Consider the following 17720-nt stretch of genomic DNA (forward strand, 5'->3'; position numbering starts at 1 on the left):
CTGGGTCCCTTCCAGCATCTCTGACCGTGCGGAGAGCAGAGCAGGCTGGGCTGGGCGGTCGTGCGGCATACAGGAGAGGGCGTCTCCGTCTGCAGAGAGGAGGGCTCTGTATGTGCAGCCCAGGGAGCCATGTGAAAGCAGAGAGCTGCTCACCTGGGAAGCCAGGAACCACAGGATGGGTGTGTCTGTGCAGCTCTGTGTGAATGCTCTGTAGTGCAGAGGGTGCTGGATAAACAGGAAGAGCTGCAAGGGGGCAGCAGGTGGGGTTGGTGTTTTGGGTGGGAGCAGGTCAGAAGAAATACACCTGGATCGCATGCCGCGGATGTGTGTTACGGAAACGTGTATTGGGCCTGGTTGGGGGAGTGTGTGCGCCGATGTGCTAACCTTGTGCCAGCGAAGTGCACGACTGGTCAGTCACATGCCCAAGGCCCCGATTCAGGTGTGTAGCCGCAGGTGTAGAAACGGCATGGCCCACGTGCACACCGGCGTGTTCTTGTCCTGCTGACACTGGCAGTCCCCATTCTATCCAGCGTGATTAACCAGTCCCACTCCGTGCCCTGTTGTGCTAGGTCTGTGCACACACGGCCTAGGGGGTGGGACGAAGGCAGCACGGGCGAGCTCACGCCACGGGCCCTGGCCTGCCCTGGCAGAGGGCCGCTCAGTCTCGAGGACTGTTCGACCCGTTTCCTCCCTGGTGAGCGTGCGGACGAGGCCGTGATGTCGTGGCATTCGTGACGTCCATGCTCATCCCTGCCAACCTCCAGATGTATTTCACGAGGGTCATTAAACAGCCACCAGCCTCTTGCTCCCCAGGGCTGGGGTCGAACCAGTGGCTGAGAGTTCCTCCCTGCCTGGCATCTCCTGATCCAGCCAGAGGGGCTCCCTCTCTTGCCTTCCTGGTTCTGGGGAACACGCTAGAGCCTGACCCCTACTCGGTGATCAACCTGACAGCCCATCTCCCATGGGGCCAGCCAAGCTGCAGCAGCCGCCTGCCTGTTGGCCTCAGTGGCCGTATGGAGAAGCCTGGAGTCCCAGCCCAGCCTTCCCTGCAGAGCGGGGTCCCTTCCCCTGGGGGGTGCGGCGTGACTCGCAGGGCTGACGTCTTCCAGCTCCCTTCCTGCAGGCAGGACGATCACATCTGCGTCATTGTCTGCTCCCCTCCCGCAGCGGTGTGGGGGCCGGGGCGTGGGAGGTTTCTCTCCCCCACTTCGCTGTGGGTCCCTGCTGGCTGAGGAGAGCAGCATAGCCAATCTCTGCAGGTAGCTGGGCCCTGCCCTCCTTGCTAGAGGGGGCAACTGCACTGTCCTGTCAGTGTGTTTCTGCAGTGGGTGTTCTGCCCCAGCCCCCAGGCACTGTGTGTATGTGTGGGGGGGGAGTGACTTTCAGTGCCTGGGCAGGGAGGAAATGCCTGTAAACCGGCTGCCCCGGGGTGACTGAAACCCCAGTGACGCTGCCGGCTTTGCAGAGAGCCTTCTGTGGAAGGGTAGATGCAGAGACCTGTGGTTGGGGGGTGGGGGGGAGGGGAGAGAGATGGGCCTGCATGAGACTGGTGGGAGCAGCAATTATAAACACTCCCTCAGCCGCCCCGATGATGTCTCCGCAAGTGACATGCAAAAGCCATTTGCAGCTCTGGCAGGGCTCTGCGACCACAGGGGCCCTGCTGCATGTGGCAGCCTGCTGCACGGGCCAGAAGCTCCCTGTCTAGTTGGTATGTTCAGTGTCTTGCTGCCTCTGGGCGGGTGTGAGATGCACCTTGAGCCAGCTGTCCATGGGTGCTGCTCGCCTGCTCAGTGAAGGAGGTGGGAGGTGAGCGGTTTCCTGCTACGAGCGGGGAGACGTGTGCACGGCAGAGATCCTGTCCTGGCCCTCCTCCCCGATCTGCATGGTGCAGGGGGGTGATGCATGTCTGCATGCCACCTGGAACACAGGCTGGAGTTCAGTGCTAGCAGGTCTGGGCACGCTCACCCAGTCACCCCCACCGCACAGCACAATAGCCTGCCCCTCCGCACACGTGTGCACGGACATTGCTGGCTTTAGCTCTGCATGGGGGCTCAACCTGTAGCTTTGCTGCTCTCTGGTTCTGGCACTGTTCCCGGGCGGCCCTGGCACCCTCCCAGGGGACTCTCTCCTGTAGTGGCTGGCTCTGCCCCTGGGGAGGATAGGCTGAGCAAGGATCTCCCCACCCTTTGGAGCAAATGGCGGAATTTCCCCAGAGGCACTGGGGTGCTGTCCCATCCCAGCTGCCCTGGGGCAGTGGGGTGGCCTGGCGAAGGCCTGTCTGGTGGTGATAACCTTTGAAGCATGCACTGCAGGCTGGGATCAGATCTGAGGTCCCGCTGGGCTGATGTCCTGTCTCTGCCAGTGGCCCCCAGCTGTGTGCCAGAGTTGCCTGACTGGACAGTGCTGGGCAGAGGTGCTGGGCTTGCCTGGCACTATACCTGCAGCAGGAGCCTTCCCTTTGCTCTGCCCTTCTGGGGTCTGCGTGGCGCAGTGGGATGCTGCCATGTTCTCCCTGGAGGGCTCAGGGATGGGGCCCCAGGAGAGGAGATCGGGGGGGGGGGGCAGCAGGCTGGATGCTCCATCGGCCAGGGAGAAGGTCTTGTGCAGTCTCTTGCCCTGGTGGGAGCCACCTCTGGAGTTGGGGGCTGGAGCTGAGAGCGCAGTGCCCCCTGCCCATGCCCCAGCTGACCTCTCTTGCCCCACATCCCGAGGCAGGGGCTGGTCCATCCTCCCCCCTCTGCTTCCCCATCCCATACTCATGCCAGAGCTGTTCCCTTGCATCACTCCAGCTCTGGCTGCCCTGGTGGGATCCAGTCCCTGACGCCTGGCTCCCTGGCTTTGCCGCTCTGGGCCAGAGCCAAGCTGAGTGCAAGGTCGTGCCTGGTTCAGACACCCATCGCATGGCTGCCTGCTCCAAAGCCCGGGGAGTTCCCTCTGAATGGCCAGGTCAGCAGCTGCTCCGGGACACGGGCAGGGTTCATGCTGCCGTTTCCTGGGGGACCTTTGCTGGCAGGGCGGGCATGGCAGAGGAGCACAAGCCCCTTGGAAAGGGAGTGTCTGGTTCTAGAGCAGGCTGGGGGCCCTGGCACATGGGGCGATCGCTCCGTGAACTGGGATGGGGGGTATTTCCACTTGCGGTGCTCCCTTCCATAGGTACCCGGGTGTCACGGAGTCCCCGGGTGATGCAAAGCCAGGCAGGACTCTGGGGGAGTCTCCTCTCTGGGAGCAGCCTGTCTGCAGGACACACAGCTCACCCGGCTTCCCCCTTCCTGGGTCTGACCTCGGAGCATTCAGCATCCTCTGCCCCTCCCTGCGCTTCCCCCAGCGAGTCCACCCAGGCGGGGCTCCTGGGGGAGCCAGAGGGCCCTGCACCCCAACTTCGCAGTCAGACGTGACTCTCAGCCAGCCAGTAAAACAGAAGGTTTATTAGATGACAGGAACATGGTCTAATACAGAGCTTGTAGGTGCAGAGAACAGGACCCCTCAGCCCGGTCCATTTTGGGGGGCAGTGAGCCAGACAACCCCATCTGCACTTCAATCCTCGTCCCCAGCCAGCCCCAAACTGAAACTCTCTCCAGCCCCCCCTCCTCTGGGCTTTGTCCCTTTCCCCGGGCCAGGAGGGCACCGGCTTCCTTTGTTCTCCAACCCTTTAGCTCTCACCTTGCAGGGGGGAAGGGCCCAGGCCATCAGCTGCCAGGAAACAGGGTGTCGGCCACTCTCTGTGTCCAGACCCCTGCACACACCTGCCCTCTAGGGCTCTGCAATGATCATACACCCTTATCCCACCCCTAGAGACTTAAGAACTGCCTAGGGGAAACTGAGGCACCCCCACACTATTCAGAGGAAACATTAAGAACAGTCCCGCTTCGTCACACCAGGTACCACAGTGAAGAGAGCCAGTTGAGCACCGAGGATAGTGGGCAGCCTGTGCCGAAAGCAATCCCCGCAGGGCACTGCTGAGAACTGTGGGTCAAGATGGCCTGGGGCTGGTAGACCCTCCCTGCGTCCCCACCCCTCGAGCTTTGGGTGTGGTCTGGCTGCAGTGGGGCTGGAGCCAGAGCCTGGCTGTTATCGGCATGAGTGAGCCAGAGCAGACAGGGCTGCATGGGGGTGGTGGAGAGTGCAACTCGTGACATCCCCCCAAGGCCAGAGGGCAGCAAGGCCTCTGTGTTCTCCCTGGCGCCATGAGACGGGGGCTGGAAGCGGATTCCAGGGACGGAGCCGGGCGGGGAGCTCAGAGGTGACTGAACCGATGGTGCGGGCTGGGGGAGCCGCTCGCCCGCCCACCCTGGGCTAGAGGGGCAACTTCATCCCTGCTCTGACTAGCGCAGTGTGTCCGTGATGCTGGCTGCAGTGCCATGGCCTCCCTGGGTGGGGGTTGGGGGCTGGTGTTTTCTCCCCGTCCCCTCAGGCTCTCCCTGGCGCTGGCCATTGGGCAGGGCCTGGCCGCGCTGTGGTTCCACCCTGAGCTAAGCTGAAGGCTTCCTGGGCCTGATGGGCGGCCAGGTCTGTGGCCCTTTGCTCCATGGGTTTGTGCCTGTTGCATGCTGCAGTTTGGCTAGGCCACAAGGTGACGCTCGCTCTGGAGCCTGCCGAGGCTTCGGTTACCAGACTTGCCGGGGTGGGGGAGCTATGTCCTTAAAGCGGCAATGGGCTCAGGGAGAGGAAAGCTCTGTCCTGGCTGATCCCCCGCAGCCTGCAGCCTTCCTTACTGCCCAGCGGCTGGCAGGGCAGAGCCTGCGGCACGGGGCTGGGGAGGAGCTGGGCTGGATGGGGTCAGAGGGGGTGTTGTGGTGTCGTGTAGCCCCATCCCGCTGCAGGCGGCGGAGAAAAGCCGGAGCAGTTTGCAGCCCAGGGCGGCGTGTGGCCTTGGCAGATGTGAGTGTAGCAGCCTGGCACGTGGCAGTGACTCTTCAAAGATCCACCCCCTCCTCCCGCCCCCGCAGCGAATCCCAGCAGCATGACGGTGGCTGTTTCTATGGTGCTTTTGCCCCGCAGGGGCCCTGGAGGGCTTTGCGCCCATCGCTGGCGGAGTTCTTAATGAGGCACGTAGGGAGAAGTGCAGCCACCTCTGGTGTGGGGCGCAGCAGTGCAGTGTAAAGGCCGGGGAATGCTGTGTGCTCTTGAGAGTGCTGGGGGGCGGAATGGAGCTGGGATCCCCCCAGTCCGCTGGGGGCCGTCGCCTCCTGCCAAGCGGGTGCCGCTGACCCCAGAATCCAGGCTCCTGTCGGCCTCCGAGCGGGGAGACTCCTTGTCCTGCGAATGGCTCCCCTGCATAGCCCCTGCACTGGAGGGAGGGGGTCTGGCCACAGCTAGTCTGTGCGCCGGCCAGGGCGGGGCGCTAGAGAGCAGGGCAGGTGCTCCTTACCCTGCTGGCCCGGAGCTCAGATCCCGAACAGGACCTTGCACTGGGGCCTGAGGTCCCTGCATTGGCCTTGTGCAGGCAGGGGGAGCTCTGCTTGGCTGGCCGTGGAGGCCTGTGGTCCCCCCCTCCGGACTCTGTTACGCTGTGTGTGCAGAGGGACACTGGCTGCGTGCGGGGAGCTGCTTGGATCCGTACAGAGCCTGCTGTGAGGCGTGGATAATTGCAGCTCTCCCGCGCGTCATCCCGGCCTGCACCTTGTGCCGGTGATTCACCGCCTGGTGACTCACTGCTCGGCTTGGCGATGAGCCCGGGTGGGGGCTCTGTTGCTGATCCAACCTGCCAGCCCGGGGAGGGCAGCCTGGGCCCCTCATGGGGATGCAGAGCGGTGCCTGGCACCGGCTGTGTCGATCCTGCTAGCGGCTCCGGGCTCCCTGCCGTGATGGCTTTCCCCTAGCATAGTCACCAGCCTCCTTTCCCTGGGCCGAGGGCACTGCCCACCCTGCTGCTGCCATTGGCCTGGGGGCTGAACTCAGCCCAGACACGAGGCCTCTCCCAGCTGGCCGCGGCTGTTGTGGGCGGAAAGGGGGGGAGGCGGGGCAGCCCTTGGTTAGCCTGGGCGAGGAGCAAAAGGGGCAGGCACACAGTGAGAGACGGGACAGGGGACTGACCTGACCCTAGGGCTCTCTGGGAATGCACAGGTCCCCCCAAACTCTGAGGGCAGGTGCTCAGACGGGGAGACGGGAGATGCCGGGGCATAGAGCTAAAGCCAGAGGGCACCAGCTAGTCCTCCTAGTTCCTCCTGCGTATTGCAGCGAGCCACCAGCCCTACTCCCATGGCCAGCCGCCGGCCAGCTTGGAGGGAGGCCTGTGATGGCAGGGAGGTGATTTGGGGAGATATGTCCAGGCAAGGACACACAGGGAGGGCTGGCCAGGGCCCTGCTCTCTGGCCACGTGCCCAGGACTGTGCAGAGAGCACCAGGGGAGGCTAGTGGCTCTGGGGCTGCGAGGACCCAGGCTACACTGAGCAATGAGGGCAGATGGGAATCGGATGCCCGGGAGCATATGGGGGATTGCTTGTGCCACTGCTCCAGCGCCTCCCAAGCCAGCCCAGTCAGGTGCTGGCTGGCCAGTAAGCAATAGCAGTGCACCAGGGAGATTCCCTGGGCATGGGGAAGGGCCCTCTGCCTTGCAGCCCCTGCACTGCCAAAGCTCTCTGAAAAGCCACACTGCCTGCCTCGGGTCCTGCTTGGTGACTGGCAGCTTGGGCTGGGGCACAGGCTTCTCCCGGACTGTGCCGCTCCTGGTGCCCCTCAAGGGTGCATAGCCCACACCCTGTGCCTTTGGATTAGTCGTGGCCGAGAGGCCCGCTGGCTGTGTTTGGTGCACCACGCTGCTGTCTCTGAGCGCTGTGGGGCTTGCATGAGCCGGCTCTGCAGGGACAGAACCATGGCTGGGGGAGGTGTGTGGGGGTGACATGCTGTGCCCTGGGATTGGCATGGGGAAGGCCTGCCCACGGCGTGGGGCTGGTGCCTGCAGCGCGGGCGCTGTAACTCTGTGTGGCGCTGGCACTTCGGTCTGAGTGGCTCCCCGCCCCCTCCAAGCCAGGCCCTGGTGTGTAACCCTCTGCCCCAGCGCCTGGCTCCTGCTGTGGGCATGACCAGGTCCAGCCACGGCTGGGATAGCGGGGGGGCGCTCTCCCCGCGGGATGGCTGGGTGTGGGATCGCTGCCAGTCCCGTGCCTCGGGGACAGGCAGGCAGACGCGCCCGCACGAGCTGCACCAGGGCAGTCTCCGGGTTGCACGCTTGGCTGGCGTGCTGACATATTGGGGTTGATGGCTCAGGCAGTTCACATTTCCTTGGGCTAAAAGCAGAGCGGGGTGGATGTTTAACTCCTTCCTGTCTGAGCTCTGGGTAGCAGAACTGGGGCTGACAGGGCTGGAGCGCAGAGCAGTGAGTCTGGCTCGGGGGATGGCCCACGTGGACTGGCTGCTCAGCGCCCGGAGTGGGACGTCTGGCAGGGCGGAAGCTGTGCTTGGACATGGAGCTGGCATGGCCCTGGTTGGGGCCCGGGGAGCCTGCTCTGTGGTGAGGTGTCAGGCACTGCTCTCTCCCGAGCCCAGGGAGTGGAGCTGGCCCAAGGGGATATAGTCTCCGCCCGATGGCAGCTCCTCTTTTGGTGCCTCTGCCCTGGTGCAAGGCATGGTGGACGTGGGGACAGGCACTGGCGTCTGTGGACTCCCATCTCGCTCTCGAGGCTTCGGCGGGGCCTTGTTCTGCTGCTGGGGCCAACAGGCTTCGGAGAAGGAGCCTTTCTCCTAGGGCTGCTGGTGGGGGGTACCGGGAGGGAGCAGTCTGTGTCCCTTGCGGTAGGAGCACCCCTCTGGGGCTGTCAGTCTTTGGACCTCTCAGTGCTTTATGTGCGGCGGGAACGTATCATCCCTGTTGTACAGGAGGGAAACTGAGGCACAGAGCCGGGCAGTGACTTGGCCAAGGTCACCCAGCGAGTCAGTAGGAGAGCTGGGAATGGAACCCAGGCCTCCTGTCCCCATTCCCCTAGTGTAGGCGACCTGCTCGGGGCTGTCCTGCTTGGGCCGGAGTTTGTGCAGGGCGTGCATGGGGTGAGGGGAAGGATAGGAGAGTTGCTGGCAAGGGTGCTCGAAGGCAGCGGCAGCCCCTGACTGGAGGGAGCAGCCAGCTGGGGAAGCTCCGGGCCACGGGTGAGCATATGCCCAGCGACCTCTGCAGGGCTCCCATTCAGAGCGTGCCCCTGGCTTGTTGCTGTCAGGGGGGCAGTTTGGCTTTTCTGCCAGGGGGGCGGGGGGCGTGTCCCAGAGCATTGCTGGCTCTGTGCTGCCATTCCCGTGACCCCGGGCCATTGGGTTTGGTCTCCCCCACCCAGGTTTCTTTCTGGAGCAGACACGGGAGCTGTGCCAGGCCCCAGGTTTGGGGGCGCCTGTCAAGTGCCTGGGCCCTCCCCAACTCCCTGCATGCTGCGTCTGGCAAAGTGAGGCTGTGTGTGCCAGGCTGATCCGGCACCCTGTGCGGCAGGACCCTCCTGGCTGGCGCACAGCCCAGCGGGCAGAACCATGCCTCGAGGGAGCTGGGGGCCCAACGCTCAGAGGGGGTAGGGGGCAGTCTCGTTTCAGAAGCTGCCTCTAACACAAACCACGTCCAAAGCACTAAAATGCTCGGAACCCGTCAGCTGCAGATGGGTTCGTCAGTGAGCGCAGGGTGCAGGAAACGCTGGCGCCCCTCGGTGAGGGTAGCGTGAGTCCCGGAGGCAGCAGTGTCCATGCCACATCCATGGCTGTCAGTGCCACTTTCCTGTCCTGGAGAGTGACAGGGCTGTACCTACCATGTCCCGGCTGGGGGGGGCTGGTTACCCGCCCTACGCCTTCTGGCTGTGCCCAGCTGCAGTCTCGGGCCTCCCGGCCCAGGGCAGGAGGGGGCTGGCACTGATGTGTCCCGGGAAGGAGAGGAGAGGAAAGAAATGTGTCTCTTAGCTGCCGTGGCTGCTGTTGGCTCCCGTGATTACGAAGGTGGCAATGTCCCAGGGCCTGTCGAGCCCCTCGGCTCCGCTCTTCCCGCGTGCCCCTTGTTCCCTCCAGATCCTTCCTTGGGGCCCGTTCTCCTTGCCACTGGGGCCGGGACGCGGAGCCATTCCCCCTGGCATCCTAGCTCCAGTGTGGCAGGGCCCGCTGGTGCTGGGAGGTGGCTATGTCCCTGGCTGCTCGCTGGCCTGTGTGGAATGAGTTGGCTGGTTCTCAGCTTGGTTTCCAATAGACGGGCATCACCCTGCCAGCTGGCACTACTGGCCCCCCTGGCTGGTGGACTGAAGTCATGCCCGGGCTGCCTCGAGGGGTCTTGCCGGGCTGGCTCTCAGTCTGCAGAGGGGGCACAGTGCCAGATGCCCAGGTTAGGCCAGCCACAGGGCCCCCCTTACCCCTCCCCCACCCCCTAAAAATACTGATGGCGTGGCTGGGGGAGGGGGTCATCGGCCTCGAGGGATGCGGCAGACCCAGCTAACTGCCACCTGCAGCCACCTGACCATCTGGCAGCGTCTCTGCAGCCTCTTCCCCCCAAACTCGGGGCGCTGATGGTAGCCTGCGGAGCCCAGCACTGCCCCACGGCATGGGGTGCCCCCCCTTTGCCCCCAGCTGTCACCTGTGCCGGGGCAGGCGCAGCGATGCTGAAATGCAGCCACCTCTGGGGTGCAGGGCAGCAGCCTAGCTGAGCACCTGGGGGTGACTGGCCAGGGTGCCGGAGCACGGAGCGAGGGGCTCGCTGCCCCCTCCCCAGCTTCCCTGCATGCGGGGCTGGCTCCGCTCCCCGCCCCATCTCCCGCGGAGGTGGGGGGAGGTGCGGGCTGCCATTGGCAGGCACTGGCGGCTCCTTCCCGGAGCGGAGCCTCTCCCCCCAGCAGGCAGCCCCGTGCTGCAGGGTAGGGGCTGGCTCGGGCTCCCCTCGCCAGCTGCCGTGACCCACTGCTGCCCAGGCTCCTGCCAGCCCGCCCCAGCCCCGCTCCCCCTGGCCTCCTCCCCGCTTCCCTCCCTCCCTCCCCTTGCCGCCTTTGTTGGGAGATGTGTCGGTGGCCGAGGATCTGACAGCCAGCCGAGCCTCGTTGAGCATGGAGCCGCTCAGCCACCGGGGCCTGGCGCGCCTCTCCTGGATCGACACCCTCTACAGCAGTACGTGTGCGCTCGGGGGGGCCACGCTGGGCTGGGCTGGAGCCGCCGGGGTCTCCCAGCTGCGGGAGTCGGAGAGGGCTGGGAAGAGCCCTGGGGTAGGATCACTCAGGGGGCAGGGAGCCTGCTCACCTGGGGGCACGGTGCCAGGTGGGGGCACTGGCTGGCCCAGGCTGCAGCATGCCCGGCCCGGCTCCCCCGTCTGTCACTACCTGTTGTGTAACGCTGCGCTGCAGGGCCGGGTGGGTGGTAGGATCCAAGCGAAGGCGGCATCGGAGCGGGTGTCCCTGCTGCCTGTGCCCGTCGTTAGCTGGGGGCCTGGGCTGTTCAGTGCAGCCCCCTCCCCGTGGATGCGCGCTCCTCTCCTGCTTTCTGTCACTGCAGGCTGCTCCGGGAAGTGCTCCCCCCATCCCCCATCCCTTAGACAGTGCCAGTGCTCTGGGGGCGGCACAACCCCCTGCCACCCCATCCTGGGCAGTCAGAGCCCGGGGCAGGTTATGTAAATGGGCAGGCTGAGCGCTGGCGCAGCGGGGTCACGCAGGTGAGCGGGGAGGATTGGGGCACCTTCCCCTGCAATCGCCCCGAGAGACCCATGCGGCTCTGCGGCAGAGCCCTCTAAGTGAGCCCACAAGAGAGGGGCTGTCCATGGGGTGCGTTCTCCCTAGGGAGATGCCCTCACTTGCCTTCACCTGCGTGGCACCAGGGCGGGGGGCACAGGCTGATCCACCTGGGGAAGCACATTCAGCCGTGCCCAATTCCCAGCCCCAGAACGGGCTGTGCTCTGCGGGGGCCTGGCTGAGAGCCCTGGGGGCAGCGGTGGGCTCGGGCCTTGCTCCTGCAGCGTCGTCTGACCCTGCTCCGAGTGGGGCTGCACCTCTGGGTAGAAACACCGGAGCCATCCATGCCACGCTTCCCGCGTTGCTAGCTGGGTGACCTTGGCACCCCGAGGGGCCTAGCCCTGCACTGCCCCCACGCCTGACGCCCCCTTCCAGCGGGAGCAGGTCAGTCTCTGGCTCGCCCTGCTGGGATCAGAGGGTCACTGGGCAGCCGTGACCACCGACATGGGGCCTCCCTGCCAGCCCCTGTGCCACTGGTTACAAGCTTCGGGGAAGCAGGCTGGTCCCTGGGCTTGGACTGCTTTCCAGTGCCTCCTTGTGGCAGTGGCGGGAAGATCACTGTGATGTGAGGAGTAGGAGAGAGCTCCAGGACCCGGGTCGCTGGGGTCCTTTCGTGCGGTGGGGTTGCCGGGGGGGGCTCGTGTGACGCTCTCGCGCTCTGCAGTGTGGCACTGGGTAGCCACCACGGCCCCGGAGAGACGGGCTGCCTCGGGAATGGGGCCAAGCTCCTTGTGGCCCAAGGAGGGCTCGGGCAGGGGGATCGCCCGGGTCCCTGGCCCTCGCGCTGGGTCAGCGGGGAGGCCTGGCTCTGGCTGGATTTCGCAGCCCCGGGGTTCGGTCGGTGCAGCAAGCACCTCAGGTGGGCAGGTGCCAGAACATGCCCTGGCAGTGGTGCAGCGAGCGGGTAACCTCCCACCGGCAAGGCCGTGTGCCTAGAGCCCCGGACTTCTGGTTTCTGTTCCCGCCTCTGTGGCTGACTCGCTGTGTGGCCTGGGGCGGGTGCCGTGGTTTCTCCCCACGGCAGGCAGGGCTGAGGCCTGAGAAGTGCTTTGAGGTGCTTTGCAGATGGGGTGAGCGCAGTGCAGCCCCCCAGCAGGGCCAGCGCTGGAGAGCCCCGAGCTACTGTGCCTGGCCGGCCCCGCAGAGCCAGAGCTGTGAGTTCTTCCTGGCCCCTGTAGGCAGCCAGCCTGTGGCCTTGAAGCATGAGGAGCGGAGCCATCGGCCTCTCCGCAGTTCTGCTGGGGACCTGCGGCTGAATCCCTTGGCCGGTCTGCAGATGTTTGCACCGGAGCCGTGGAGCTCAGAGTGCAGCCCGCAGGAGGGCCTGGCGCTGGGCAGGAAGGACCAGTAGCCTTGTGGGGAACAGTGTGGTGGTGATGTGGAGGACAGAGAGAGGACGCTGCCTAGAGGTGGCACACAGTGGGTGGGGTGTCTGGCCAGGGGCTCTGGAGGAGGTGGGTTGGGTGCTTTAAGTGGCATTGCCTGGCTGTATAATTCATATGGTGTACTGCCCGTCGGACCCCAGCCCAGAGTGCTCTCCACCGTGACACGCAGCAAATCAAAGCACAGCCGAGCTACTGAGGCTGGAATTCAGATGAGCAGGGCACAGGCAGGGCCTCCAGGAGCAAATGGCGGAGCAGGGTGTGGGCATGGGGGCGAATGGCAGGGTGCAGGCTGGGCGTGCAAGAGCGAATGGGGGAGCAGGGTGTGAGCATGGGCTGCATGGGAGTGAATGGCAAGGCAGGGGGTACATGGGGCAAATGGCAGGGCAGGTGCAGGCATGGGGGGTGAATGACAGGGTAGGTGCAGGCAGGGGGTGCACGAGGTGAATGGTGGGGCAAGTATAGGCAGGATGTGGGCATGGAGGCAAATGGCAGGGCAGGTGCAGGCGGGGGACTAAAGGCGGGGCAGGTGCGGGTGGGGGGGCCAATGGCAGGGCGGGGGGTGCATGAGATGAATGGCGGGACAGGTGCAGGCAGGATGCAGGCTGGGGGGTCAATGGTGGAGCAGGTGTGGGCAGGGGAACAATGGTGGGACAGGTGTGGGCACAGCAATGGAGGTGAACGTTAATAATTTTCACTCTCTCGATCCACTCAAGATTTCACTCTTGACCTGAATGTACTTTATAACGTGGTGTCTGTCTAGAGACAGGCACAGAGCGGTTAAGGCCACCAGGGTCCAGACTGTGTGGTTCCGGACTGTGTGTGCCCCGACTGGCTGAGCACCCCTTGTGCCTTGCTGAGGCTCCCCAGTGAGCCCTGGCAGACCCAGCACTAGATCAGACCCAGTGTCCATGGGGGCCGCCCTATGGAAGCTGTGCCTGCAGCCCCTGGCTGGAGGCTGGCTTTGGTTCCCTGGCTCTGGATGTGGGCCCTGCTCTGAGCCCTTGTCCGCTCTGGCTAACCTGCCGCAGGTGTGCAGATGGCAGAGGTACTCGGTCCCATGCGGAAATACCCCCGCCCCGAAATAAGCAGGAGGTGTCTGGCATTCATAACGTACATGGAGGTGCAAGTTGCCCCTGAGTGTCCAAGCCTCCGTGCAGCGATTTGAAGAGGTTCTGCCTGGATCTGTGGCCTGGCGTGAACTGGAGAGCAGGGTCACGCTGCCCTCTCCTGGTCTGTGTGCAGGCAGGTGGCGGATGTGCCCGTCCAGGAGGGAGGAGGGCTGCTGGGTGCAGAGGGAGTTGGAGCACTGGCCTCTCTGCCGGCGTTGCATCTGGCTTGGGGCTCAGGAGTGAGCTAAGCTGGGTGGATTAGACCCTCGGGCTGATCTTGTCATGACTGGCAATCCCAGCTGAGGGAAGGGGAAGCCAGGCCTGGCCAGGGAGAGATGCTGTGATGGGTGCCCTGCACCCAGCTGGCTGCTTTGCCTTGGCTAGTCCCCGTATCAGGAGTGTGAAGATCCCTTAGCCCTGGCCAGGGCAGCATGTGGCTTGCTGCATGTCACTGGGGATCTGCTTTGGGTATCTGTCCTAGGGGCCTCAGGAGCTGGTGCCAAGGCTGTGGTTGGTGAGGCGTATTTCAGAGCCTGCTGGCATGGCTCCAGGCTCCGGCACAGTCGGACCCGCTCAGGCTGCATCTCTCTGTGGTTCGTGCCAGCACTGAGCACGTTCCAGCGTGGCAGGAGCCGGGGTGTCCCGGCACCAGGGGGCACGGGAGGGAATGCGCCAGAGCTGGTAACTGTATGACGGGCCCTATGGAAGGAAGCCAGAACTGGGGACTCCTGCAGCAGCATTGGGGTGGTGTGTTCTCCCCCTCAGGCCTCGGCTGGGTTCTGCAGCCTCCCTTGGGCACAGCAGAACCGCGGCAGCCCTGCCCAGGCACGAGGTCTGGGCCACCTTACCCCATTAGCAGTTAGTTTCCATCTGGGCCTGGGACGCAGAAAGCAGCAATAGGACCGATGGTCTCTATGTCACTCCGGTGGGGCAAGGGTGTGAGCGTGCCAGGCTGCCTGCCTAGCCGAGCAGCTGGACACTAGTTCCTTCCTCCCAACCTGCGGGTGGTTCTGCTGGAGACTCTGCTGCGGGTCTGGCCCAGGCAGTGACAGGCGCTATGGGGATTTGCTGCTTCCTCCGGCTGAGGCGGTGGTCAGGTGACGGGATTTAAGCTCCGTCGGGTGGGTCTCTCCTTTGGGGAGGTCGCCTGGCCCAGGCCTTGGGTGATGCTATGGAGCCAAAGTGGCTCCCTTTAGTCCAGCACAAAAGGCCTGGCCCCACCATAGCTGAGCCCTGGGGGGCTGTCCCTGGGCCTGTAGGCTCCCAGGCAAGTTCTGGGTTCTGCTCGCCCAGACGCCCCTTCACTTGGGAGTGGGCACTCCGGCCTGGCTGAGCCTCTGCAGAGATTTCCCAGGACACAGATCCAGGAAACGGCTTCAGATCGGTGGGTCCTAGCCACAATAAAGGGCTGCATGAGAGTTCTGGTGCATCCCCCTTGCCCCAGATTCCTCAGTGGGGCCTTTCTCCTCCCTCTCTGCCTTTGCACTAGAGAACATCACCCCCTGGCTCTCAGGGCCCATCTGCCCAGCCCTTCAACTCCCAAGCAGGAGAGGCAGGGAGAGCTCCCGGGGGCAGCCTGGAGTGTGGAGGGAAGCCGCCGACTGGCCACTCTGCCCATCAAGCCTGAGCAGCAGAGGGCCCTTGTGTTGCAGACTGGGGACCAGGCAGGAACAGGCTGCAAAGGGAGGGGCCCCACCCCTGTTGGGGTGCTAGACCTGAGCAATTCTCGCCCATCCCCGGGTCAGCCAGCTGGCGAGATCTCCCAGCACAGCATGAGGGCCAGCGAAGAGGAGCCATTGTCAATGCTGCTGGGGGCTCTGGAATGACCCGGGCTTTGTGGGGCTGCCAGGATCCCATTTCCCCAGCCCCGTCCTCCTGCGGGATCCTTTGGCCCCGGTGTGCTGGGGAGCACTGTCCCACGCTGGCAGGCTTGCTTTGGGCGCCCCGGCTGTACAGCCCATGCCAGGCTGCCCGGCGCCTGTGAGTGGGGAGGAGAGCTGGCATGGGTGGAGGGAGCAGCAGCGAAGGTGGAAGGAAGGAGAAGGTTAATGAGCTGCTTCCGTTGCAGGCAGGGTCAGTTTAACAGGCACCACTGGGCCCCCAGCGGTTAATCCCCAGGGGGAGAGGAGGGAAGAAATACATCTCAGTGACGATCCTGCAGCCAGTCCCCATCCCAGATGGGTCACTTCCCACCGCGGGGGAAAGCAGAGGTGTCTTTATTCAGGGCTCTGCCTGGGCTGGCAAAGGAGGCCCTGCGGGAGGACAGTCGCTGCCCCCTCATCCTTGGTGCGGATTTGTCTGGGGCTAGAGCCAGGCCCATGCGGCAGAGCCTAGATCTTAAGTTCCCAGGCTGGTCCTGGGATGGAGCCGCCACCTGTGGGTCTGGACTGGCACAGCCGGGTCCCTGTACCATGGCATTTCAGGCCAGCCTCACTCCTGCCTCATTCGGCTCCCTCCCACCCTGGGCCGCCTTCAGCTGAGGCAGCAGGGCCAGTCTGCAGCGCGCTGGGAAGAGGGAGCACGTCTCACAGGCTGGCGACGCTGGGGACCAGGGGGGCCAAGGGCTCCTCGTCCCGTCCCGTCTGTGTCTCCCCAGGGGCGCGGTCCCTCCACTGGCCAGCTCCCCAGCTTGGTCTCCCCTCGCCCTGGCCAGGCTGCAGGGGTACTCTCCTTGGAGCCAGTCCCCATGCTGCACGTGGAGGGAGGGAAATGAGCCCGAAGACCGTTCCTGGCCCTTGCCGTGCTGGCCCTGTTAGCCGCCTGCTGTCCCCAGGCTCCCCCAGGCAGGCGAATGCGTGGCCACAGCCATGGAGATGCTTAGTGAAGTGGAAGGATGGGCAGAGTGTTGGTGCAGCAGGCTCCAGGAACCACAGCCGGCTGTCAGCCAGGCTGTAGCTGAGGGCTCTGGGGGCTGGCGAGGAAGAGCGTTGGGGCCCTGCATGGAGGGGTGCACGGGCTGGGCCGGCAGTGAGCCAGGAATCCACGGACTGCGCCTGACCTGTCTCTAGTGGAGGAGGAGGAGGGCAGCGGTTCCAGGTGTGTGTTCCCCAGATGGTGGGAGCCTGGGCCGGGGCGACGGGGGTTGCAGGTCGGCGCTGGCACAGCTGGGTGGGAGCCCAGGCCGGGGTGACGGGGGCTGCGGGTCGGCGCTGGCACAGCTGGGTGGGAGCCCAGGCCGGGGTGACGGGGGCTGCGGGTCGGCGCTGGCACAGCTGGGTGGGAGCCTAGGCCGGGGTGATGGGGGCTGCGGGTCGGCGCTGGCACAGCTGGGTGGGAGCCCAGGCCGGGGTGACGGGGGCTGCGGGTCGGCGCTGGCACAGCTGGGTGGGGAGCCTGAGCCGGGGTGACGGGCTGCAGTTGGTGATGAGGAGCTGGGAGAGGTGAGGGGAAGTGGCAGTGAGATCACCCAGCATCTCCCTTTGCTGTTCCTGTGACTTCCCGTCCTCGGATGCATGCAGCGGAGGGGCTCCCAACCCCTCCCGCCCCTTTCCCATTGCTGGAGGTGGCCCTGCGCCAGGCTGTGGGGAGGACGATGTGATCACGATGCGGCTGGCTTTCAAGACGCTCTCCCCATGCTGCGGCAGTGCTGGACTCAGGCTGTGCTACGAGGGCCACACAAATCCAGGGTGGCTGGCCTCTCTCTGGGCCGCAGGCAGGGGTGCAGGGGCCCTGGGGTGCAGCAGATAAGGGCCTGGGGTGGGAAGTGCAGGAATTAGAGCCGGGGATTTGCAATGTGTGTGTTTGGGGCACTCTTGGAGATGGCACAAGTTCTTCCCGCTGGGCCCCGGCTCTCCACGGCCTCTCGCCTGGCCTGGGGATGCATGTGACCCTGCTGCCTCCTGCCCCATACGCCTCACCCTGGCCACCCCTCCCTGGCAGTAGCACTTGACGTGTGCCTGGCAATGGGGCATAGTGTCTTAGCTGTTGGGTTTAATTTGCACTCCTGGTGCAGTAAGGAGGGCACCTGGCGGGGCCGTATGGGAGCCAGAAACGTGCCTTCCTCCGTGCAGACCTCACTGCACGGGGCTCGTCCTCGGGGAAGTGCTCTGGGAGAGCCCAGATACTGAGCTCTGGTCCACGGGGGCTTCTCTGCCCTGTTGGTGGGGCTGGTGAAATATTAACTGCTGTGGCTGGCATGTGGCTGGTGCCTCGGGGGCATGGGCTATGAGTGGCTGCTAATCATGGCGTCGGTTTCTTTCCTGCCCAGTGGCTCCAGGGGGCTTTTAGAGGGAAGCAGCTGCTGCAGAGCCCCATGCCGGAGGGCGTGGGCAGAGCTGGGAGAGGTGGGGTGGCATTGCCTCTTGCCCTGGGCTCGGGCTGCAGCCCGATAGCCGGGGCGCTGGTACTCTTGCCAGCGGCACAGCCCCCAGCTCAGCGGTCCCTGCTCCGGGGCAGGCTGGGGTCGTGACACTGCAGCCCCCAGGCCGGCTGGGAGGGAGCGCCTCTCCTGGGGGTCGCCGAGGCCAGCCCCTGCTCCCGCTCCGGTGTCCACGGCCGAGCAGCCCTGGGGGGCGCTTTGCCCCACTGTTGTGCCGGCTGAAAGCCGGGGCCGCACTGAG

The 17720-nt window shown here is 64.9% G+C and overlaps 1 protein-coding gene across 4 annotated transcripts in view; it reads left to right on the forward strand.

Annotated features, from left to right (window-relative positions):
• The window catches only part of ABR (ABR activator of RhoGEF and GTPase), a 94748-nt gene that overhangs the window by 20767 nt on the left and 56261 nt on the right, over positions 1-17720 (forward strand). The window contains exon 1 of one of the 4 annotated variants that reach the window (XM_038375240.2): positions 9722-10053. The exons of the other annotated variants lie outside the window; for them this stretch is intronic. Within the exon in view, the coding sequence (XP_038231168.1) occupies positions 9993-10053 (61 nt within the window). The 5' untranslated portion in view covers positions 9722-9992. Of the gene's footprint in view, positions 1-9721; positions 10054-17720 lie in introns of those variants that run through there. 4 annotated transcript variants of the gene reach the window in all.

Source organism: Dermochelys coriacea, chromosome 17 (assembly GCF_009764565.3).
Source record: "Dermochelys coriacea isolate rDerCor1 chromosome 17, rDerCor1.pri.v4, whole genome shotgun sequence".
Taxonomy (NCBI): domain Eukaryota; kingdom Metazoa; phylum Chordata; order Testudines; family Dermochelyidae; genus Dermochelys; species Dermochelys coriacea.